Below are 26,859 nucleotides of genomic sequence, written 5' to 3' on the forward strand. Positions count from 1 at the left end.
CCAACCGATATGGATTTTACAGATTGTGGAAAATGGGGATAAACATCCCCCAAGCGCTTTCTCATTTCCATTGTTACCTTTGCATCTGTCAACGACATGGTAAAAAGCAGGACTGAAGAAGCATCGGCCCGCTCTTGCGCATTGACCGACCATTCGTACACAGAGTCTTCTTTAGTTGTGACGGGAAAGATTTGTGACATTTTCATTTTTCTTTTTGATTTGATGACCGATGCTCAACAATTACACAAGCACCGTGTAAGTGAAATATAAATGATTAAAAAATTGTAGTCGGAAAACAAGCTTTTGTTGCCATTTTTTGGTGCAATTGTCTTTAAAGTCCCCCTAAATTACCTTGAGTAAATAAAATAAAATGAAAAAAAAAGAACTGGTTGAAAAATTTTAGTTGGAGAAGAGGCTTGTTTTGTCATTTCTTGATTTATTTTTTGACAGACATCGGCTTAAAGTGCTTCTGCCATGCAGTTCTTGATAGTCTGATTTTGTTTCTTCAAACCTTCCCAGTTATCAACAAAACCCCATCAAATTATGGAATCTATTTTCTGATTGATCTCTGTTTACCTTGCACAGGTGTTGAAGTGAAGATGGAATGGCCAAATGCTTGCTTTCAGATATTCCTCCCCTCAAGAATAATTTTGAGGTTCAAAAAACTTGTAGCATTTCCATTTTCGGTACCCTCAGGTCGGTCTTTCTACTGTTGATCTGCCTATCTTTTTTTCTCCTTCAAGAAAACCCTCCACGTCCTAACTTTTTTCCATTTTCTTTTAAGTCACATGTTTTGTCAAAATTCCTTTTCTCTGTTAGCACAATCACAATTTATGATAGTGTTTACATGAATGACACGCCCAGAGGCAATTTTTAGTACAGGGCATTATTGTAGGAGAAAAATGGAGAGTTTTATTCCATTTACAGCTCTTTTTTTGCTCGGATATGTCTTGTGATGAATGATCAGTCAGAATATGGTGTATTACCCATTTCAGTTGTCATGTCATTCAACTCATTTTTACTTTTTACCACTGTTTGAAGGATTTGGAGATGGAGAATGAGAGATGGAGAGGTGGAGTGGGGGTGGGGTGGGTTAGAGAGAGAAGGGGGAGGGGAACAGAGGGAGTAAGGGCAGAAGAGAGAGAGAGAGGGAGGAGAGTATCAGGCAGAAGAAAAGTGCACAGGGAAAACATAAACAGACAAAGGGAAATAGGGAAAAATGGGAAAATGCAAGAGGAAAAAAATATAATAATCACAGACCTGCCATTTACCTATTGAAATAAACATAGGCCTGCATTTATCCTTTTTCCCGTTTGAATGATAACATTTTAAAAATTGCAGTGGTAGTTAATAATTATATTACATTTCTTGTTTCACAAAGAGAAGCTGCGAAGTAAAGGTACCCTTGCTCCAGCTATTTATTTTGTTTCCTTCTCATTCTGGCATCTGCCTTTGAATGCAATACACACTTTTCTATTTTGATGCAATCTCTGTTCCCTCAGACTGAATTTGAAGGGCAAGAAATTTTTGAAAATCATGTTGCCCATTTGGGGAAGGGTCGAGGCTGACGTTTCTGAGGAGCGCATCTCTTGTAACCGTCACTCTCGACAGACATTTTTCATAAATGAAAGAGCTAAAGAAGATGGCCCACTTCTCTAAAATCACTGTCAAGGTGTTTAATTGCATCGTGAAAAAGTAATATCTCTCATGGAATAGTATCTTTGACAAAGGAAATATGTAGATCAGGTTTCATGTATCCTTGCCTGTTTTTATTGATTTCTCATTTTCATTGATATTACTGAAAAATACATAGGTAAACTTGGATAGACAAAATATATTCACGATGTATAAGCTTACTGATGAAGAGGCTGTCTGAGCAATCAACATTTACAGGAATGACCCCCTTTTCTTTCTATTCTGGGAATTTAAACATGTAGCATAACTAGGTCATTGGTCATAATTTTCTTTCCAGCTTATTCAACTATAATGTGATGAAATATTTCTAGAGGAATCTACACAATGCTATGTCACAGATCTCGTAGGCAATATTCCGTACTTGTATGCAACTTTCAGTTTTTTAATTTTGACTCGTCGTCTGGGCATACAAAAAAGATGTAACCATTTTCCTCTGCCATTTCCTATTTAATATCCTGTTAGTCTCGGCTTCCACAGTGTAAGCAAATATTGCCCATCTGTAAATAGCCTAAAAAATTAATAATTGGAGCGTGGTTTCTATTTTTTCGGAACAGAATCGTGCCATGTTTGTTTTGTGCAATATTCCAACCCCGCAGTGTCGATTCGTCTTGCAGCATTGCAATGCATTGTGGGAGAGATGTGTATGGATTTCATCTTGTAAAAAGGGCCGAGGGAATTTATTAAGCAACGCTCATCGGAATTGACCGATTAATCGTGGTTTGGCCATCCATCATGCAGTGAGAGCATTGTGTGTTCAATACGAATGTGGCTGTCATGATGCGTAATGAGTAAGAAGGTTGTATGATTGCAGGGGGACATGGAACAAGAGACTCAAATGAAGAGATATTGTGATGGATATAAAAAAAGAGAGAGAGAGGGGAGGAGAGCAAGATGCCGAGGGAGAAAGAAGAGTAGTTGAAATGAAAGTTGAAGTCTGCGGATAAAGGAAATGAACTTTCATAAAGACGTGGGCCCGACAATGATTATGCAAGGTAATATGAATGCCCACTGTGCATGATGGCTCTAGCTTATTAAAGAACTGGCAATTAAATCATATTACTGTTAATTCAATTACCTGGGGACGTAATGACATCAAAATTAAATCTGAAAATCTTGGAAGGGGCGAAATGACTTCAATTCGGACTGGCCAAAAATTAAAAAAAGGTTTCTTGGGTGGACTGAGAGAATTCCATCAGTGCTGTCCATTAGGTGTGTCGCAACTGAGGAAGATGTTAAGTGAATGGGATCGGTATGGGATGATATTCATATACAGGAATCCATAAATTTCTGATTTGCTGAATGGCTCGGGGCTAATTTGGGTCTTAAGCACTACCTCTAGAATAAACTTTGAGCATAAATTGTGTGAGAGCTTTCGATTTTGACATTGTCCCCTTTGGTGTATCTGCTAATGCCTATCTCCATTCTTGATGACTTGGCCTATGTCTTGCCTTGTTGTGGATGTCCACTTTGCAATTTTCCTCCGTCTTTGGTTCCCTTTATGGTGAACTTTTGGTAGACTTTCAACTTGATCTACATAATTATGTATTCTGCTGCTGGGAGACAGAAGGGCACCAACCCTACATGCCGATGGTCTGTCAGTAAAAGCCCCTCAAGAACTCAAATTTTACCGATATACCCTTTATGTTGTATGATAGCTCTCCAGAATCAGAAGGATGTTGTCTTTGTAACGTTCTTCTAACAATAAATCGGTAAATAATCTCATGAACGATTGTGAGTCGTATCTTTTTGTGAAAATAAAAAAAGCAATTTCACAAAAAACCTTATGAATTTGATGTTTGTAAATCATCTTGATGTCTTAATGGAGCATATGAGGAACAAGTGTAACTCATTTTGTAGAAGAAAAAGATATATCCATATTATAAATCATATCAGTATAATTTTGTTCTAACTCAAAGCATTTTTTTAAAAGGAGACATGATAACCAATCATTGTCTATCAAAATTGTGGCATCTGAAAGGATAGGTGTATTATTTTGTCATGAAAAATATAAGGGTGATTAGTCTAACGTCACTGTTACACCACTAAAAAGTACAATTTCCTTGTTAAAAATAGCTCAATTTTCCCATTGAAACATACCTGATGACACGTTTAATGGTTATAGTTATCAAGGAAATCAATAATTTTTTTATATAATGAGACCAAGGACCATATGTTTAAGATGGCAATCTATATATAAATGTCTAGAAATGTCTGAACATGAAGGATATAGGCTACACATATACAATGAATGATGAAGAAATAGTTTGAAGTATTGTACCTTGAAAACCATACCATCTCACCGATCGCATGTATTAAATATTCTATGGATTGTTCACATGAATAACTTGAAATTTTGAAAAGTGAGATTAGCCGGGGCCTGTTGTTGGGTTTCGGGATAATAATCAGCCTTCTACTTCTTACAAGTATGAAAAGAAATTTCCCCCAAAAAACGTTTTGAATAGAGAGATGGCTTTGTGAGTTTCAACCAAGAAACTTATGGAATGCAATGTATTGTTATTGATGCTGAGTTATTGCATATATATAAATAGTTGGAGGTGAATAGGGAGGGGTGTAAAAAGGGTAGATAGGAAAAGATAGAGAAAACAAAGAAATATGGAGAATAGAACTCTGATAGAGAGATGGAGGGGAGGGGGCTGTTGAAAACATTTCAGTAAAGTATACCTATATACATACATGTGGAAAAGGTTGGATTTTAGATAACTCTATCATCTTTACAAGATAAGAGATGTTTGAAAGACAAAGGGAGGAAGAGATATTTGTTGAAACTAGACAATTAGAATGGATAAGACAGGATTGAAGGAAGAATTCGCAGAGTCTAAAGAGGGAGAAGATGGAATAGGTACAGATTGGTACAGTTATGAGGATTAGTGTTGCAAATTGTGCCATGATTCATTGTGAATGACCATAACCCCCTGAAGAAAATGATGATGCAAAAAAAAAGCTTAGGGATTATATCGCCCAATTTTCTGTGGCAGGAGTAGTGTAGCACATGGATGACTGCCCCCTATTGTTGACTCTCTCTCTCGCCTACGTCAGGTAGAAATGATAGATAGTTCCATCTTACTAGAAATAAACTTATATCATTTGAATGATGGCCTAGGGCTTGGCATTAATAGGAGGCCTAAGTAAGGTCCTCAGTACACTTTTACTTTTTGTTTTTTAAGTCTGAAGTTCACCTTACAGTCGAGGAATTCAGAAGCATGTCTGCTTTCATGTAATGTAGACCTACAGTACCAATGTCGATTGGAATAAGAGGCGAGTTTTGATTAGTAATAAGAATTCACATTGTGGCTGATGCATGTTATCATGTATAGATATGCTTTGACGAATATTGAGAGGAGATTATCTGTGAAGGTTTACGAAGCTTCGCATTGAATTATAATCTCTTGCTCTTAGGCGACTGTCCATATATCCATTCGGACGGACGCCTCGCACATCATTGTGATGTCTGGATTTTCTTCTGCCGATAGCAACCAATGAATGACCACCAGAACACAATAGAGAAATGAAAGTATGCCATAAATAGTTAGAGAAACCTTTTCATCGCAAGATTGTTGTTATTGTGCCCTTTCATGTATAGAGGAATTTCTTATCTCTTTCTGGGTTCATCTTGCAATTCATACAGCTTTGGGAATTGCATCAAATTTTATTTCATCACCTGGTAATACAATGGAGTAACTCTAATTCCTTTTCCCCAAAGGGCCCCCATCATGCCATATTTCAAGGAGGTTAAGGAAAAGAAATGCATGGAAGACTCGAGATTCAATACATTTTAGGTGTTTGCCAAAGTTGACAGGGATTATAAATTCATTAAATCCCATTTCTGTTTTTGTTATAAAGAGAAGTTAGAAGCTACACAAGATCTATACTGTTCTCTTGTCACATGGCATAAATTCATCATTGGTCACATGATATCTCACATGACTCCCTATGTCAACAGGGAGAGTGAATAGGCTGTGTATAATTATATTATTATGTTGGTCCTAAATTAATCAATCCAAGGCTTCATCACCTGATGTAAAATGCTGTCTGACAAGTGAATTCAATCAGTGAAACTTATTTTGAAAATAATAAGAGCAATCTTACTGATTCACTCTTTCTTTCGCAGTAATACAAAGAAAAGATAGTGGTATAAGCCATAGCCGGAAAGTATCCAGTGATGTTGGATGCTTTAGGGTCATTCTTACAGACGTTGCTCATTGCATTGTTGCTATTTAATTGTTTCAAACCAGCCGATCTACCCAGACTTGACCCTTGCTCCTTCTTGTGGTGCAAAATAACTGACCACTGGGTCACAGCTGTCTCGCGGCACGTGAATGATTGGATAGGTAATATTAATCTCCTCTCACCAGCTAAAAAAGCAATACTGGTAGGACAAGGATTCCGTAGTATACAAACTTCTCCCATTCACACCCCCCCCCCTCCTTTTCAAATCTACCCTCTATGTCCAGCTGATTAAAAGTTAGCAGATGAAAAATAAGAGAATCATATAGATGAACCCTTGGCAAAAATCCATTAAAGAATAACAGTGTTATGAATTTTTTATCGTTTTAATTTTGTGATGTCACATGCCAGCAGCTTTCCCATAAATCACACGATATACATTCCATAAATTGCCATTTTTAATGGTTCATGATGATGGAATGCATTTTCCCCCCATGGAAGCGTGTATGAAATAATATGTCTGATTTTAAATATTGAATTCATTTTCAATTTTCTGAGAAAATTGCATTTTATGAAATTCATATCACATGACATATGGGTGAGAAGCTCGTGTGTGATGTCAGAAAATTTAGGAATTCATAACTCTTGTTCATGCATTTCTCCAAACTTTGGTCAATATGCTTTTCTCACATTTTAATGTTCTGTTAACTTCTGTCTGGATGAGCCTCCCTTAATCACTTTCCTGTCTGTGACGTCACGTTATGAATAGATTGTTTATTGTTGGAGAATTTCTTTTTATGATCTTTTCTATCAGTACCTGCTCAATGTTTCTCTTTCTCATTCTCCGCCTCCTTTTGCTTCTCTTTAATATTTCAATCTATCTTTGTGTCTATTTGTTTTTCTCATTTCTCTCTTTCCGTCTTTTTTTTTCTCTTTTTGTTTTACCTCTCTTTCTCTCTCGCTCTCTTTAACTCCTCCCCCCCCCCTCTCATTTATTCCTCATGATCAATGCTCCGATCATAGGGCTGGGAGGGTTCTTGATCTGGCAGGCCTGACCGTTGTGGCCTGCTAATAAGCATCAATTTGGGATTAGTTGGGGGAGCGCAACAGGAGATTAAGTGTCTGAATGATTCCATCATGGTTGGAATGATCTCTGTCACAGATATCATGAACACACACACACCACCACCAGGAGGACTCCCGAATCTGGAGTAACGTTGATTAACAACGAGAAAGCCGCTGCATCCTTGTTTTATCCCATCCCAAGTCGGAGCGAGGTTGCGCTTGACTGAGTTCCCTTTAAAAAACTAATTAAATTGATGCAAAGTTCAGTCATGGTACACATCTGCTACAGGTGAAATAAAGACATTATTTCCTTGTGTACCTTTTCAACTTCTTTTCCTTGGTGATCGGAGAACCATGTTTTCTCGATCTCGTGTCTCTAAATACAAACTTGATCTCTTCCTATGGCGTTTGGTTTATTTGATTATGTGTCTGTTGGATGACATTGATTAAAGAGGTTATTTGCAATTTTTTCATCATGATCATCATCTTTATGATACGTGGTGTCCGAAAGCCGGAGAATGTTACTTTGTCTTTTGACTTGCTTATTTGATGCTCGTTTCTGTCAAGCATTTGTCATTTATTTATTGTTCCCATCTACAGCTAGTTTTACAATACATTTATTTATGCATTGCTGATATTATTATTATCAGCTTATACTTTTGCGTGAAAAGCGTCCTTTATGCAAGCATGTATCACTTCATGAATTCAGCCACGCTTGGCCCTTTTATGCTTGATTTATCGGGCTAGTGCCCGCCTTGCAAATGTGAAATACTCGACTGATTCAAGTGAAAGATATTATCAATATTTGATATATCAGATTCCCAAACCCTGCACGTTCACTTCCACCTGTATGAGGATCTGTTCCAGGCGATCAATTTTCGGTCGGCTGGAAGGGGCAGCGCGGCGCATCAGTTACATATTTCTACGACCCCAAGCACTAAAGAGAATTAAGAATGTATGAAATGTGACTCCTTTTTATCTTACTATTGTATGGGAGGCTGCGCCAAACCCCCTTCAATTCAGATGTGAAATGGTGTTAAGAGGTGGAAATTGCAGTTGGGATGAAGGAACGATTTCTTAATCTGAAGGAAAAAAGATTTGAGAAAAAATGGTAGATGAACAAAAGAAAAGAAGGAAATAAAAGAAAGGGAGCAAAAGAAAGAAAGGTATGAACTAGATATGGAGAGAGTTTTTGCCATGTTTATTATACCTGCTTAAAGAATAAATCAAATGTAATGTTATGAAACTACTACCTTAGTATTTTTTTAGGTAATCTTAAAACACCATCCAGCCTGAGGGCTCAGAATCTAAGATCTTGCTTCAATTTCTAAGGATATTTTAATGACTTTGAATTTTAATTGATACATGACATATAAAGAAGGATCATTTCAAACCCAATAGTGTTGTGATCATACCCTTCCCTTCCAAATTTATCCTTATTAGTCCAATCCATCCAATTCTTTCATTTATCAAATTCATTTTCGGAATAACTTTATGATATTCTATTTCCAGTTACTATCATATGTATATTCATAGTGAAGGTGTATACTTTGTATATCCTTTTCATCGCTAATAGAATCAGAAGATTAAAAGATGTTTTTTTTTAATCATCAAATAAATGACATCCATCATGCAATGCATTTCAAACGTGAGGTATCACCCATGAGTCAAAAATTTATGAGATGATAATCAGAAATTTTAATTGCATATTCGCAGAGGTCTTCTTCATTTATTCAATATCGAAAGGATGATATGAAAATGTATCATTAAAGTGGAGGAGGGGAAAAAAAGCAGGTGTTTCTGCCGGCAAACATAATGATCATATCAATCATTAGAAAATTCATTTCCAAATGCGATATCACGTTTTATTGTTCATATTCAATTTTGTTAAGCTGCTGCTCCAGCGGTCATAAATCATACCAATCTCATTTTGCCGTCTTTCACGGCTCTTGTCATAAAAAAAATTCTGCAAGCGGCATCTGATAATGAGGTACACGTAAGGAGAACAGCTAACTGATGTGCCCCCTTTTCTTAACCAAATCACCATAGTCATTTTGAGATGAAATATCATGGCTGGGTCTAATATCTTCTTCAAACACTCTTGTATGATGTATCAACCAGATATTGGGAATGTCATGGGCATAAAAGAAATTTATGTCCCATTAAATGATGAATTCACCCATTTTTCACAGTTTCATGACAAAAGGAAATGGCAGCAAAATAAATGAAGATGACATTTTTGCACAAAGGAATGATGTTAAATGATAAGGGTTTTTTATTCCCCTTACATTGGTGTTGATTTAAAGGGTATTCATTTTTGTGTGAGCCATTAAAAAGGGTTGAAAACTTTGGGCTTGTATATATTTTCATCGTCGATGCAATTTGAGCTGAAATCGTGTATTCAATCTACGACGAGAGCTTTTGTTCTACATGAGAAGGGTGACTTTAACAAAATCACCAATTACCATCGCACACCAATCCAATAGATGAAAAATGATATTGCATTATCAGCTGAATTTAAATGGGCAACCCTAAAAAATGCTACCACAAAGTAATTGAAGCGATTAGATGAATTTTGACGCTACCACTTTAATATTTGATGAATGATGTGATCATATCTATGGCATCACTGCGCCACTCGTATTAATTTGTGCCCCGAGGGTTTAGTGTGTCACTTCAGTTATCACGACCAACAGCCGACCCACTCAGCCATTCACTGCTATCATAGCATGCTATTTACAAGAGGGATAAGAAAAAAAAATGTCTATTTACGCTTTTGTCAGTTGATGGCAGAGCGACAAAAGATTGCTGAGGCTTTTCATATCATAATGTTATGCATTGGAGAGCTCACCAATGTTTGATTATTATTGTTATCATAATAATCCAGCCAGCCAATATACGGGGATGTGTCACCCATAAATGCGATGATATTCTGACTGTAAACATGCGTAGCTGATGTTCCTCGGCTCGGCTCTCTTCCCGCCCGGAGAACGGTAACAAGCTTGTCGCTGAGAGATCTCTAGGAGATTACATGATGAGGGGATAGCAAGCGTTTCTCTTTGGTTATCTCTGATTCCCTGATCTGAATTCGCTCAAGTGATGTAGTCATGTGCACAATTTCATGCTTCAGTGAATAGATACTGTCAAATAATATTCTGTTTGAATAGACAACTTTCAATTCTCACAGTTTTTTTTATCGCATTTGCTGTTCAATTGACGGGCATCATCCAATCTACCCATGCAAAGGAATCAGTTGTGTTGAAGAGGAAATGAACCTCAATGGACTTGGCTCTTTTTTGTCATTTAAGAGAACATTAGACTTTTTACCAGATATGTAGAAAAACAAACATATTTTGCTCACTTTTGAGTTGTTCTTGTGGATTAGTACTGGAAGAGGAAAGAAATCTCGGAGCCTGTACATAAATTGGACCTCAAACCGAATATGTTGAATTTCGTACACTAATGTTTTGACACTGTCCATAGTGATATTTTACTTGGATTGCTTTCAGCTTGTGTTGTACACTTAAGATATTTGTCAAGTTCTCTTCATCTTTCTACTGACGTGAATTTTACATTTCACTTGCTTTTCATACATCATATCACTTGTAAGTTAGAATCATGGTGATGCTATTGTTGCTAATTATTTCATAGCTTGTGTTGATACCTTTGTTTTGTGGGGGGGAAATTTCTTTATGGGGGAGTGTTGCTATTATTGGTAGTTCATTTCAAATATGTACTGATCCTTTTTACCTTATTTCAGTCAACCTCGTAAAAAGAAGTGCAAATGAATGATTAACTGGTCATGTTAGGTTACTGAGAGCACTGTCAAAATGAAATGATTACCAGTTGTACTGATACAAGCCTCCTGACAGAACATAAACCAAAACAGAAAAAAAAAATGTTCAGAAGGAAATGAGGTTTAGTTCTTTCCTCAGAGGGCACCTCTTATCAGTTTGTGAAATAGAATTACACAAGCATTTGACAAGGGTGAAACTTGGTGTTTGTATAGCTGCTGAGTGAAGGACGTTGTCTATGATAACATTTGTTTCTTTAATATGTAGTTGTTGGAACGGCCTCTGTTCATGTTATTAGCATTTCCCTCACTTCTGTCAATTGCAAGCACTTTCTATATGTACTTAATTTCTTGATTGAAAAATGTCAGATGTCTAAATTTAATTTTAATCCATGGCACTAATTCCTTAAAACAACCAAGTTTTGCCCTTTGTCCTCTTATCATAAAAATGAAATTACCTCACCAGCTTTGGAGTGAGATATAGAGTATATAGCCCATAATTGCAAGATTGTTCTTGTTTTAATGTACACTGTACATTATATGTACTTCAATTGAAAGTATGTATATATATTTAAAAAAAGCTTTTTGATGATTTGTGACATTTTTATTAAATCATGTTCTTCTCTTTTTGTTTTCCCATGTACAGGTTCATCTGAAGGCATCAACCAGCCTCTAGATGCCATGAACTCAGACGAACATGATGAAGTTATCGGAGATGTCCATGTCTGTGGCAACTGCCGTGGGGAGTTTGTTGTCTTTGCTGACTTTGTAAAACATAAGCAGAACTGCATCAAGAAGCAGGTCGTGATGATCTACAATGAGGGACAGGAGCAGATGGAAGATTCTAGCAGGATGTCTGAGAAAGACCAGGACACTGCCTCTGATCGTTCAATGACCCCTGATAGCAGGAAATCCGTTGAACCAAACTATGTCTCTGAAGGAAAAGCTCAACAGCAGGATGAACAACCTGGCAGGTCTTCAGATCAAAGCCCAAACCCAAGTCTCCCACCTTCAAATGTTTCCTTGGATAACCTTGAAAACACTCCATATGCTGTGGCACAGTTTCCTCGAGAATCTGCTATGGTTCCTGGGCACCCTGATGTAGTGATGATACGAGAACAGCTGTATGCCCTTCAACAGCAGCATCTTCACCAACTTCATATGATCCAGAGCATCCAGCACCAGATCAACCACTTAACTGCCCAGCAACAAAGGCAGCAGATTCAGCACCAACAACTTCAGCAGCTTCAGCAACAAAATCAACCGAAACAAGAACCAAAAGATTCCTCAGGGAGTCAGGAATCGCCAGAACTTGATGAAAAGCCTTTAGAAAGCAAAACTGAACCAGCCCCCAGTTCTGACACAAACACTGCTACCACATCTAGCATTCCATCCACACCCATTGTACCAATCCCTACCATACCTGGTATGATTCATCCACCACATATATTGTCTCCTGCAGGAGCTGCAGCAGCATCAGCTGTGCAACAATCTGCTATAGAGGCCATGCATGCTCAAGGAAGGTTGCTGCCACCTCTACCACCACCATTCCATCTGCCTAGCCAGAAGTCACCTTTTGAGATGCTTCAACAGCATGCCAACCGACATATGCCGCTCAACCCTCTTGGAATTCCGCCACCGCTCCCTTATCATGAGAGTTTGCTTTCTGGTAACCAAAAAGCAAAGCCCCCCAATGTCTCAGTTTTTGACCCCAAATTCAGTGCTGATGATCCCTTCTTCCGTCACAAATGCAGATTCTGTCACAAAGTATTTGGAAGTGACAGTGCCCTCCAGATCCACATTCGCTCCCACACCGGTGAACGACCATACAAGTGCAACATCTGCGGGAACCGATTTTCTACCAAGGGTAACCTGAAGGTACATTTCCAGCGCCACCAGTCTAGGTACCCCCACATCCATATGGATGTCAGACACCATCCACCAACACCACCTCTTATGGACCAGCCTCTCCAACCACCTTCAATCCACCAGATTCCCATTTCCACCATTCCAAATGACCAAGCCAGAGCTATGTATGAAGAAGACATGTTACCTCATCAACCATCCAAGAGCACTTCCCCCAGAGAATCTGAAGGAAGTATGGCAGACAGCTCTCGGCATTATCAGGAGGAAGAGATGAAGCAGTACAACAGCGCTGACAGGAATGGTGATGATGATCATGACAGTCCATCAACAAGTCAGTCTGGAAGTTTATCCCCAAATGAAAGGAGGCAAACCACATCCACCTCTCCTTCCATTGCCCTGTCCTCCAATGTCTTCCCTGTCATGTCTGCAGGTGGTATTCCGATGTCTTCTGGATATCCCCTACCATATACTGGTTTTCCGAGAATGGCATTTGGCCAGAATGGTATTATGCCATTTGAGTCTTCCAAAAGTGCTGCAGACGTAGACCCAGTCAAACCTGAAACACCTCCATCATTGGCTAACCTTGCCGAGGCTGGTATGCGGGCATCTGAAACATCCAAACTCCAGCAATTAGTGGAGAACATCGAGCAGAAAATAACTGACCCAAACCAATGTGTCATCTGTCACCGGGTTCTGAGTTGCAAGAGCTCTCTCCAGCTTCACTATCGCACACATACTGGTGAACGCCCCTTCAAATGTAAAATCTGTGGTCGTTCATTTACTACCAAAGGGAACCTCAAGACGCATTATGCTGTCCATAGAAGTAAAGGACCAATCAGAATTCTCCATGACTGTCCCATCTGTGAGAAGCGCTTCAGCAACCCACTCGTGCTACAACAGCATTTGCGCCTTCATGCAGCAGAAGGGATGACAATACCTCCACATCTGGATCATCCAAGATCTGAAGAAATGCACATGAAGGACGATGAAGATGATATAGAAAAGACAGTTGGTGAAGACAACCACATGGATGTGGATGAGCGTAATGACCTTCCAACACCTGAGGAAGGAGAACTCCCTGATGATACATTTCCTGAAGGTGACAAGCCTGAAGATGGTACCCTCCCATCAGATGTCAATTCGCCACCAGCAGAAAACCATGCATCTGAAAGTCGGGCATCTGATGACGAAAAAGAGACAGGTCAGCTCCAAAGCAGACCGTTCATGCCAAGTATCCTTGGATTGCAGCCTGTTAGTTCCATGGCAAATGGAGATTCCTCTACTGCTCCAAGCCCTGGACACAGTGTCGATACAAAATCAATGATGTCTGAAGATGAAAATCGAAATATCAATATGGCCATGTATAACCATGATGGACCTGAATCTATCTCATCTAGCATGGCTGATGAAGAATATGATGGGAACTATAAAAATGAGGAGAACGATACTGATATGAGCGGAGCACTTGATTTAAGACCAAAGGGAACTCCTCAGGAAAACATTCCTCCACATTCTAGAGATACTGGTGATATGCCAGGCTACTACCAACATGATGGTCATTATCTTGAAGATGTAAAGCCAAATATGACATCTGCTGGCTTGCTGATGAGTGTCCCTAGCATGCAACTTGGAAGCAGAAGGCCTATGAGACCAAACACAACCTGCCACTACTGCGGAAAGGTGTTTGCATGCACCAGTGCCCTGAATATCCACTATCGCAGCCACACCAAGGAGCGTCCATTCCGCTGTGATGTCTGCAGCAAGGGGTTCTCAACCAAAGGTAACCTCAAGCAGCATATGCTTACACACAAAATCAGAGATATGCCCATGCCAAGATATGATTCACCAATTAATATCCCTGGAAACTCCAATGCCAAATCTCCAGTCATGCCAAAACCAATTAGCCAGGAACTCCCTCTACAGCAGACAACCACTACCAACTCCCAAACCCCACCCCTGAAGCGCAGCTTGAGTGTCTCTCCAGAAGAAGCCAACAAGCGCAGTCAATTCAAGCACTCCTGCTCTGTCTGTGGGAAACAGTTCCAGACCAACAGTGCCCTGGAGATTCATATGCGCACGCATACAGGAGAGAAACCATTCCGTTGCCACATCTGCAGCCGAGCCTTCACCACCAAAGGCAACCTGAAGGTTCATCTTGGCACCCATATGTGGAATGGAGGCGGACGACGGGGACGGCGCATCGCTGTTGAACCTCCATTCATTGTCAGCCCCAAAGAAGGAGAGATCTTCCGTGGGGATCTCTTCGGCATGCACCCAGGTTTTGCAGAGGGTGCTTTTTACCACTACCCTCCTCCTCATCTTCTGAATGGCTTTGCCGCAGCAGCTGCAAACTCAAAGGCCAATGAGATCTCGGTCATTCAGCAGCCCACTAGCCTCCATCTTCAAGATTCTGGGTCAGTCATCATGAGGAACAGCTTGGCTCCATCTGTAGAGAGCAGGGAGGCAACATACAGCCGAGAAGCAGAGCGCCACCGTGAAATGGTCCTGAGCAGAGATGAGGCACTCAACCATGAGATTGCTCTTAACAGAGAAGAAGCTCTCGCCCGTGAAATTGCAATGAACCGCGAGGAGGCATTTTCTCGCGAGCTGGCCCATAGCAGGGAAGAGGCACTATCTCGCGAGAGGGCCCATAGCAGAGAAGAAGCTCGCGAGTTGGCCCATACAAGGGAAGAGGTGCTCTCTCGTGACAGGGAAGAAGCTCTCTCTCGTGAGATGGCCCTTAGCAGGGAAGAAGCTCTCTCTCGTGAGATGGCCATCAGCAGGGAAGAGGCTCTTTCGCGTGAAATGACAATTAAAAGAGAAGAGGCTCTCAACCGTGAAATCGCTCTGAATAGAGAAGAAGCCTTCTCCAGGGAGATGGCCCTGAAAAGAGAATTAGCCCAGAATAAGGAGTTAGCCCTAGAAAGATCCAACAGCAGAACCCCACCTGTTGCACCACAATTGAGTTCATAGTCTTGAATTATTTGAGTTTGATTCACCCACCTTTTTTTACACACAATCTTGATTAAACCTTTATATGTCATTTGTGGGAAAGTCCTACGTGACTTTAGTCAGGAGAGCTTCCAATTTCTTTTCTTCCAAGACCTTGGTTTTGCGATGTTATTTTGTATGTTTATATATACATATATGCGTTTTCTCTTGAGGGAGACCTGTTAGTATGACAAAATTGTCAAACTTGTACATTTTTTTTAAGGAAAGGAATGATATCAGATGATTTTGTTTGTTATTTCTTGCTTCCATCAGGGTTATTTTTTGTGCATGCTGTAGATTCATCCATCTCGTGTTATTGTTTTCTTCATTTTTGGTGCTTATTTTCCCAGCTAGTTATCAACTTGAACTCTCTCTGCATCCCATCCCCCAAAGGCAATTTATTTACGACAGGGTAAATTTTGAAATGGTATGCTACACCATTTTTTTTAAAGATGTACTTTTGGCATTGTTATATAGGAACGTCATTTAGATATTACAAAGGATTCCAATTATGTTTTGCAAAGAGCTTAGAGTCTGGCTTTGGAGTATATCAGCCAGTATTTGATCTCTTATTGGAAGTTGTAACTTGTAATCTCTTTTTGAGTATCATGAATATGGAAGTATTTATGAATGATTACTTAATTTTATGTATATGGCATGATGCAGAAAATGCTTCGGTATGATGAAACGAAAAGCTAACGAGACACCTGCGATACCTCAGAAATGACTTGAAACAAAATCAGCTTAACATGAAATAGGTTTTTTTGTACTTACTCCGGATTGAGGGCGTGATATTTACGATTGACAGCAGTGTAGTCACTCTCGCTGCGAGTCATGATTGTGATGATTAACAAATTGAGAATGCAAATGATATGTAATCTGTGGATGAGGATATATGTATGTGTGGACTAATTCAGTGTCTGAATGTGAATCAGTATTTATATAACAAATTTATATAATATATATATCAAATTATGAAGGGTAATCATGTTCATGTGTAATTAAAATCCTATGCTGTAACCCCTTCAGCTGCCTGTTTGGTAAGAAAGAAAACTGGTTTTAATCCTACAGTCATGCCTAGATTATTACAACCTTGGAATGAAATTGAAATGGACAATTGCTTAAAGTACTGTATATCATGGACATGAAACCAGATTTGCTGAAGATATAAGGCAATATGAACTAGCTTAATGTCTTGGTGTATAAAGGTGTTTTCAAAATCATGTGTTGAGGATTTATTTGGGTATTTTTATTTACATATCTCCTATCATGAGCTTCAGTTTATCATCCTTAAAATTTGTTTTGATTAAAACCAAAGACTTTGTTCAGTTGAACAATGTACAGAATTTAACAGTAGCTTTGCGTATGACTTTAGAGAAAGTGTAATATATGAAGAAAAAAGGACATAAGAAAAAAAAAGTTTGTTGTAAATAGGAAATCCGAAGAACTGTCGTCTAATTAGAAATACAAAATGTATCTGCCACCTGCTCCGATGAAGCAAGTAGTGTGCTAAGATTGTTGATTATGATAAAATGATCTATGAGTGTTGTTTAAAAGTTAGAATACATGTGATGTTGTGAACCTTTGTTCTTATGATGGAAAAAAATTGAATATGAAAACTACATCTGTTTGTACAGCATTCAAAACCGTATTTATTCACCTCGTAGTCTAAACTGTTAGTGCATATTTAAGGAAAAAGGAAAGAAACCGCATTCTCCCCCTTTTTGGATAAATTTCAAATTTGAAATGGAGTCGAAAGTTGTGGTTCTTTCTTCTGCTAGATTTGTGAACTAAGGAGCCATGAACTGCTTAAAACTTGTGTGTGCTATTGTTACTTGTTTTGTCAAATATAATGTGAGTTTGTTGATAAAAGTACACCATTTTTCTTTTGGTTTCGTAACCCTTTGAAAAAACTATTTTCCTTGGTTCTGTTTGAAATGTAATGCACCTTGATCCCCCCCCCCCTCCATGTGATATTTCCAACTTGAAAATGATCCTATTTGCCACACCTCCCCCACCAAACTTGGTTAAGAAGTGATGATTGGTGATTGTAGACATCAAAGTGGTATTTTAGAAATGTAATGCCCTTTAATGTTAACATGTTATGGATGGTACATATTTGCGTCCCTTTGGAAAAATATGGTCAATTTTAGAAATGAGTCTTTGTGATAACTTCCAGTCATTCAAGTATATTGTACTAGTTGCATAATATTCTCTTGGGGCCAAGACTTTTTTTTAGTAGTATATTTATCTGCTAATGGTGAAATTTCATATTCAGTTTGTACCACATGATGCATATACCATGCAAAAGTGAGAATGCCCCCCCCCCTGTTTGGCCCTTTTTAGTTTTATCCAAGTATGTTGTAATCAAAAGTGAAAATTCATTTTTATTTAGGCCGTAATTTATTGCCCATTTGATGCAAAATTCACGATGGGAATCCTGTCTTGGCAAAAAGGGTGTTTGTTTGTATACATTTCAAATACATGTACTGTGAAATATACAATGCCTGTTCATGATATTTAAAAACTCTTTCTTTTAGAATGATAAACCCGTTATACTCTCTATAAAGGAGATTCAAGTACAGTTCAAGTTTTGTATGTTACCACCAGAACTTTTTATTTTTTTAGATTTTCTAAATCGTGATCTTGTGTAGATGAGTTGCTATGAAGATAACACTATTGGAATCACACTCTTAAAGACCAATTAGCAACGTCAGAATCTGTCCTAGTACAGGGGAGTGTTTCATCAGTCATCTTGTCAGTGATGTCCACAGTCAAATTATCTTTTAGCCAATCAGATGCAAAGATTTCAGTAGCTTGTAACAATTGCCAATGGAAATGACAGACACAACGTTTCATGAAAGGCAGCCCTAAATGGAAGGGTCATTCTCTGGTCAGGGTTACCCTCATTGATTTGCTCCAACTGGTCCATCCAACGGGAGTGTTTCATGAAGTGACTCGTCAATGAATTTTTATTTGCAACTGTGACAAGCTACTGAAATGCCTGAATCTGATTGACTGAGAGCTAATTTGTCAGTGGCGATCACTGTTGATTTGTTTCATGAAACGCTCACATCTTTTCCAACTGAAAAAAGGGCATAAGTTTAAAAGGTCTGAGACTTTATTTAACGTTCCATCAAACCAAATCGGGATCGGTATGTAACCTGCCCTTACTTAAAGTAGGCGTATATGTACATTTCATTTCATTGTTTTTAATAATTTGGACACTTGTTTTTATTTCACTTCATTTCTTTTTAATGCTGTTAACTGTATCAATTGAAGATGCCTCTGGTTTAACATAATTTGAATATCCCAAATATGTTGATAGATTAATCTTCAAATAAGAGAGAAAAGAGAGAAAACTGTTCGTGGGAGAAAACAACCCAAAGTAGTACAGAGATTGGTTTTGAGGGTTAAAAAAGCTTGTATTGATCATTGGTTACTTGAATATGTGGAATGGGACTTCTTTTGTTGTTTCTTTTGTGAAGTTTGATTAACTTTGCTAAATCAATGACGGGCATTTTATATACATTGTATATATATCAATGTTGCTAATAGCACAAGTTATTTTTTGTTTGTTCAATTTGTGATTCTCAGGGAAGTTAGCGTTGTAAACTGTCATTCACAATCAAGGTCACAAAAACAACTGAAAGAAAAGCGAAGAACTGCCAGATTAATCATTCTTTTTCTTTATTTGTTTACATGTTGCTGTAATATTATATAACCGGTTTACAAAAACTAGGCACTTGTCTGCAGTAATCATTTTGGAACCAAATACTCTTCGATTTTCAGACATGTAACTGCAACGGTATGTTACAGTGTTGACATGTCATATTTTGATCAATATCAACCGATCAGTCATTCAAAGGGAAATGCTTTTCATAATGACAAGAAAATCTCTGATTCAACTCTGCAAACAAATCGGCTGGTTTTTCTCAAATTTCTTGTCACAAATTGCGTGTTACTTCTACTTAGTGTAAAGGAGTGTCAGAAAATCTGATTTTTAAACATCAGACTGGCATTGCATGAGATGATATCATGTTGAGATAATTTCCTTTCAGGAAAGATTATTTTATTAATTTTTTTAATGATGGATGTCTGTTTAGAAAGTTTGGTGTTTGGTTTGAACTTGGTAAGAGTTTGAGGTCTATTTTAATTGGGTGGTTGAACTCCTAATTATCCTACACACTGCTCTCGTGAGAAAATCCAGAAAAATCTGTCGACCGCAAAATTAATGCATACAATAAATGATAACAAACAAAAGTGGATCGAACAGGAACCCCTTTGAAGTCAAAACAGTTTTTTTTGCTTCACATATCATACCCTGGTTTTTTGACAACCATGGAATATCAAAATCACTTCGCCACTTGTCCAAACTTCCTGCGAATTTCATTATGAAAATAAAATTTAGGGAAGCCCGGTAGGATAGTTATGACAGATAAAAAGCATAGTTGCAAACAATGCCCTATCTAGCTAACATCTGCCTTTTTGGACTTTTTATGAACTCTCTCTCACTATCTCTCTCTGTATTTCTATCTGGTACAAATTGTGAGATATTGGAGTATATTTCCTATCTTTTTGGATGGAGTTAATGAATGGTACATAGTGTCCAAGGCAAGTAGGCTGGCAATTTCATTTGCAATATGACAATTTTTTTCCTGTCAAACTTTTCCTTTTTGATTGGGATGGGGGGGGGGATGAGGAAAGTTTTCAAAACTCCAGTTGGCTCCTCTCTTGATTAAATCAACTTTTTGATGTCTTTAACGGCTGTAACCAATTTCTGTCTAGTTATTTCATTATGAATGATCCATGCATCTTGCTAGTTTTTGGCCTTCTTTTCCTAGTTTGTGGAATATCGTGGGATTGCTGGCGCGATGAAAATAAAACACAAGTGGGAAAAAATAATGAAGAAGGGTAGACAATCGATAGCCCTGTTTCGGCATTGGCCTTGAGTATTTTAATCATAATGAGAATTCATGATTTTTTTCTTCTCTATCTCTTTATAGCAGTATCTCAGTCAAACTGTCAAGTTCATTTTTGATGAGAAATTATCTGTCCATGCTGACTTCGCAAACTAGTTTTGATGATATTGCAGAAGCTCATGCCATAGCTCTTCTTTTGATCCCATTGACTGGTAGAAATTGACATACATCATTGATTGCAAGAATTTTATTTTAGTTATAGATTAATTTTTTTTCTATGCATATTTGACATCAGCACACTCTCAGTATTATTTTAAGTATTTTCATTTGAATTGTAGATTTCACTATTTTTTGTATATTGTTTTGTATGTTTTCTAGAGTATTTGTAATGGCAACAAGAATTTGATTTTTTCTGAAAGTACTCTGCACATTTTCTCCCCACAAACATAGCACAATCATTATTTATAGCGGACAGAAAGCATGAAATTGTCTACTGCTATCATTCAAATGAACTTTGTTTTTATCATAACTGATGATTTGATATTAAGGTAAAATGATGATTTGGGATTTGTGAATTATATAGGCTCATTTGGTCTATTTCAGAGAGGAAACATGAAAATATATCAGAAAGTGAGAGAATATAATTTCTAAGATGTTACCAATCAAATTCTTGCTGCTATTCATAGATACTGTGTGGAAATTCATGTTTTGGTTTCCAAATATTTTATGATTTTGTTGTTTTTTCATTGAGATTTGTACATAAAAGATTATCAATTTGCAGCTGGTATGTGAGAGATTACTAGTGACAATTAAATATATAGGTTAAAGCAATTATTTCTTTTAATTCTTGCAATAATGATAGCACTTACAATGGCTTTTCGCCCTGCCCCCAAATCACTTTTTTTTTACATTCCACAAAGTACATAAATTTGCACCCATTTCCTTACTATGGCATATCATTTGATTTTCTCCAAAGTTGTATTCAAGTATCAGTATTGAAAGAAACTGCCATAAACAATGAATTTGAAAAAAAGTGGCAACAAAATAGTTTTCTAAAATGAATACTAATACAGTGTTTTCTAGAATGAGAATCATTATAGTTTTAGTCAATGTAAAGGGCCAACTTCTCGAAAAAGTTTGTATGTCGGTTTTCACAAGGATTTGGCATCAAGATTTAGTTTAGTTGCTCAACAAATGGCTTCAAAATTTATGTTAACATGATCGATGTTCATAAAACATTTCAGTTGACTTTGAATGAAAATGTGAACATTTTCAGAACGATACCATTACTGCATTTTGTGTTGTGATAGTAGGATTTTGCTTGGGTGTTAAGACAGGCAAACCAGTTAGGATATTTATTTCATTTGTCTTGACATGTCTGCTTCATTTGGGGTTTAAAAAATAGAGATTATACAGAGAAATAATCTCACCTCGATAATGATAAAGAAATTCCTATTTGTCCAAAAAAGTGCAAAGTTAAAATCTAAAGAATAAAGCTTGCAAGTAGCATTAACAATGCAGCTTAAAAAGAAAAGAATTAGTGTCATGAAATTAGTCTGAAAGTGTTATTCATGTTTTCATTTATTTTGTCACTACAATTCTTAAGAAATTTTGGGGGAAAATAGGATCCATTAGCAAAGCACAATGTTTTTGGTTACAATTTGATTAACTATGTCCATACTTTGTTGGAGAATATAACCAATACTGTAGTTCATGTAATAATGTATGTTGCTAGTATTTATGACTGTTTTATGTGTGTGAACAATGAAAAAAAAATGTGTACTCTTATTTTAATGGCCAAGACAAGGTTTATGTTGTAAAGATCATATAAATGAGAACTATTGCATTATTTGTGGTAGTAATTACTTGGTTTTTGTCTGAAGGCTTTTGATTTACTGGCCATAAAGATCCCTTGTTGTAATTTCTTTACACGATCGTATGTACATGTGTACCAATTCACAAATATATGTATGCACTGGAGTAGAATATAGTGAAGCTTGTATATTTTATTATACTGAAGTCTAACAAAATAAATTGAGAAGAAGGAATATTTGTTTGTGATGGTTTGATTTATTGAATGGGTTCCATAACAATTGCTCTGGCGACAATTACTCGGCTCTAGATTCCACACACTAATCAAATGACCAACTTCAACCCTTGGTTTAACACTACAACCTACCCTAAATCTTACCCTAAGCCTAACATAAAACCCTTTTGCAACCTTAACCCTTCATCTTGTACAAAATTAAAGCGGTAATCCAGGCTGAAAATAATAGGATTTGAACAGACTGAGCAACATCAGACAAACAAAATACTGAAAATTTGATCAGAATCGGACAAGGAATTACAAAGTCATGGCATTTTAAAGACTATCGTTATTTCGGGGAAACGGTTCTAGGCATGCTTCATGAATATTCAGTGAGCAAACTATGATGTCATATCCCCACTTCATTTGCATTTTATTATATGAAATTAGGTTTATTCATTTTTTTTTCTTCAAGAACCAAAAATATTGGAATAACGACTGATTAAGTGCATTAGATATTCATTGCTGCAAGTTAATTCATTACGATGGCGACATATTCACATGTATGAACAAAATGAAATGATTGATTTCATGTAATAATGGAAAAAGGAAAGTGGGAATGTTACATAATCAGTCCATCTAATGAATATTCATGAGATGTGCATATAACTGTGTTACAATATATTGCTAAACTTTAAAATTCAATAACTTTGCTATTATATTTTGATGAAATTTTCAGCCCAGAGCAAATGTGTCGCCATTGAATATTCTCTGATTTTGGTAATGATATAGTTTTGTTGCCATTATTTGACAGCTAAAAATTCAGGATATAATGTATATATGAAGGAGGTTCAGTCTTATAGCTTAGTTGTTCGGGGGGGGGGGGATTCTGATGACTCTTGTTTGATTCCTACTTGGTGTGCTGCTGCCCATTGGGAAGGTGTCCTCGTTACCAGGGTCCCGTCACACAAAGGTTAGCGATTGATCGTACGCTTGGTTTTCACGATTGATTGTACATTGTAGTCAATTTTACGATCATTGCCAAGCTTTGTTTTACGGGCCCTAGGTCATCTCAGAGGACCTTCATTTTTAAAGGGGTATTCTCCGCCCAAAAAAATTTGTATCTAAATAAATCGAGTAAATTCACTGAGCAAAATGCTGACATTTTATCAAAACAATATAATGAAGCTACTGAATTTTAAAGTTCAGCAGTATTCTATGGAAACAATTATATGCACATCATGAATATTCATTATTGGCTAACGATGTCATAATTCATATTTTCATACATGAGTATACGGTATGTTCCCTTTATGATAAAGTAAGTTGCAGCAATGAACATCTCGCACATTAAATCAGTGTCCATTCAATTATTTTTTATACCTTTTTTGGAGGACAAAATTTGAATGAACATTAAACAAAATACTTAAAAACGAGTGGGGATATGACATCAGTTTGCTCATTGAATATTGATAAAGACATGCTTAGAACTGTTTCACCAATATAATGCAATTTTTTAAAATGTCATACCTCCTTTATTCATTGTCTAATTTTAAAAAGGAAGTTCACCCTGACAAAAGTTTTTTTGAAAAATAGAAACATAATGAAAAAACATTGGTGAAGGTTGGAGAAAAATCTGTTTAAGGTGAAGAAAATTATTAGAATTTTCATTTTTTTAAATTTTTGACGCACAGACGAGCAACTGCCCCATATGCTATGTGATATAAAAAGCCTAAATTTCTTTATTGATGGTGATAATTTTTTTCTCTCTCAGGAGCGGGTGTAAATGATTTGTCTGTCGATATATTGAAAGTACAGTAAATTTTTTAACAAAATTTTTGGTCTTGGTGAACTTTTCAACCCATTTTCAAGCAAATTTTCTGTCTTATGGGTGATTCCATACGTGTCGTACGGGACATTTAGAGAATATTTGACAGTTTTTGACAAGAAAAAACAAAAAATATTCCAGTAACTATAGGTGGTCATCAACTACTACCAGAGTGTAAGAAAAACCAAGACTTAACATGACTTGAATTCACATCCTGTATATTACAGATTAAAAATAGTAATGTGTCGTACGGACGCAGAAAAAGTGGCTTTTTTAGAAACCTCAAGTTTGTACTCAAAAGTCTGTGAGTTGGGCAGATAAATTTCATAGAAACTGAACTCAAATTGACACTCAATTACCCAAGAACAAACACATTTACAAAAGAAAGCAAAATAAACATTCATGAATAAATAAAGCAAATTATAATTTTCAAGAACATTGTGGCGTACGGGACATTCAAAATGTGTCGTACGGGACATCTCTAAATTGAAGCCAAACTTTCTTACTTTATGTCACTTTGACTTCTTCAATCACATTATTTGGCTGATGATAATCCCATCAAACTAAGACATTCATTAGGTTAGAAACCGCTATTAGGTGAATATTTCTGTCAATATATCATAAACAAAATAATGTGTCGTACGGGACAATTGTGTGTCGTACGGGACACTTGTGTGTCGTACGGGACACTTGTGTGTCGTACGGGACACTTGTGTGTTGTACAGGCACTTGCGTGTTGTACTGGGCAGCCTGAATAAATAAACATGAACTTTTTATCAATCAGAAGGAGCATTGCCCCTAAATTCTTGCTTATTTATGAATAATCTTTTAATAAGCAGTCATTCAGGACAATACAATTAAGTAACCTCAATATATACAATTGGGAGCAATATGTTATAATTTTTTTCATGATGGGAAATGTACAAGTGTTCACAGCATTTTTACGAGCTGAAAAACTTCAGGTTTTGTGTGAAGTTATATTTTAGGGAACTAATTGATGATTTCCAAACACTATTTAAACAATAAATGAATGAAACTTTGTGTAAATTATGGGGCTAAATTGATCATGATGTTATGATTTTTTATATAAAATGTATATCTACATGATATATGTCACAACTGTCACTTTTTTCCTTTTTTTGTCACAATTTTTTTGTCTAAAGAAATGCGGTTCTACTTTTTCAAACCCATCTGCATTTCATGAAACCATATGGTTTGTCTTATTTTCAAGATTTTTTTTACAACTTGAAAAAAGTAAGGAGTTTCAATATTGTATATAAAAAATAGTGATCATCAAGGGAAGTCCAAATAGATGATCATGATGATTGATATGATTTTTTTTTACATCTTATAATAATTCCACATTAGCATGCAAGAGGAAGTTATCTTCCAGGCTAGGTTGAAATAATTATAAAGGTTTTCTTTTCATGCTCAATGAAAAGAAATTAACCTGCTCTGATCAGTGAAAATCACCAGTTTAGCTGAAGGGATTCACAAAAGAATAAGCCTACATGAAATCAATTAAAATGTTTAGAATCACCTATTTCATGTTCTATGGAGATAAGCAAAGTACTTTTTCAGTTCACTTTATGTTAAATCAATTAAATGAATTTAAATATGCCTACTATTTATGGTTTCTGAATCCAAATCCTGCAATTAGATGCATTATTATATTGTGTGTCGTACGGGACATGTCCCGTACGACACACGCTGTGTCGTACGGGACATTTTTTAATAGGACAATAATTGAAAAATGAAGGGCAGTAATTAGATCCTTATGGGATAAATCGATCACCCATGGGTCAAACAAAGAGAAACTCATTTTATGAAATTGCATCATCAAAAATAAAATTGTAGGAAAAACTTTTGCATTGTCATGTGTCGTACGGGACATTGCCAAAAATAGGTTCGGAAAAATCAGGGCTGCCCCTATTATGGATCATGAAAATGTTGTAGATATTATTTGGAACCATCAATGATATATTATTCTGTTGACCTGCAATATTTTCAATCTTCTCTTGCTTTGCAAATAATTGTTTCAGGTGGAATTTGTACTTGACTATTCAATGAGCAAAATTATTGAAAATTTAAAATTCCATTGTTCTCCCCCAAAAAAACTATATCTGTCTTCACTTTTGGTTAAAACTCATAATTTTCATAAAATTTAGGTATCATAGTAAAATATTACACTACTTATGACTTATTGAAAGCATGTTGAAATTTATGATATTTTTGAAGTTCTAGTGTGGAATCGCCCTAATGTGTGTCTGAATTGTCATTATCTGTTCGAATAATTTTATTTTTAGCCTGGAGTAACCCTTGAAGCTTGATTGGGTCCACTGGTTGCTTGTATTGTTTTACAATCTGTTTTTTTTTAAATCACCACCACAATGTACATCATTTCAGCCACTATGGTCTTGATCATAATTGATTTACAAATGTGGAAAATCTACAAATTAATTAAAATTATACCTATTTACCATACCTA

At 36.8% G+C, this 26,859-nt stretch overlaps 1 protein-coding gene across 1 annotated transcript in view; it reads left to right on the top strand.

Moving 5' to 3' along the window:
- The window catches only part of LOC121409739 (sal-like protein 3), a 74,528-nt gene extending 51,963 nt beyond the window's left edge, over positions 1–22,565 (top strand). Inside the window, exon 2 of the mRNA XM_041601646.1 lies at positions 11,385–22,565. Within this exon, the coding sequence (XP_041457580.1) occupies positions 11,385–15,577 (4,193 nt within the window). The 3' untranslated portion in view covers positions 15,578–22,565. The remainder of the gene's footprint in view (positions 1–11,384) is intronic.
- Positions 22,566–26,859: the final 4,294 nt, after the last annotated feature.

This window comes from Lytechinus variegatus, chromosome 2 (assembly GCF_018143015.1).
Source record: "Lytechinus variegatus isolate NC3 chromosome 2, Lvar_3.0, whole genome shotgun sequence".
Classification (NCBI taxonomy): Eukaryota; Metazoa; Echinodermata; class Echinoidea; order Temnopleuroida; family Toxopneustidae; genus Lytechinus; species Lytechinus variegatus.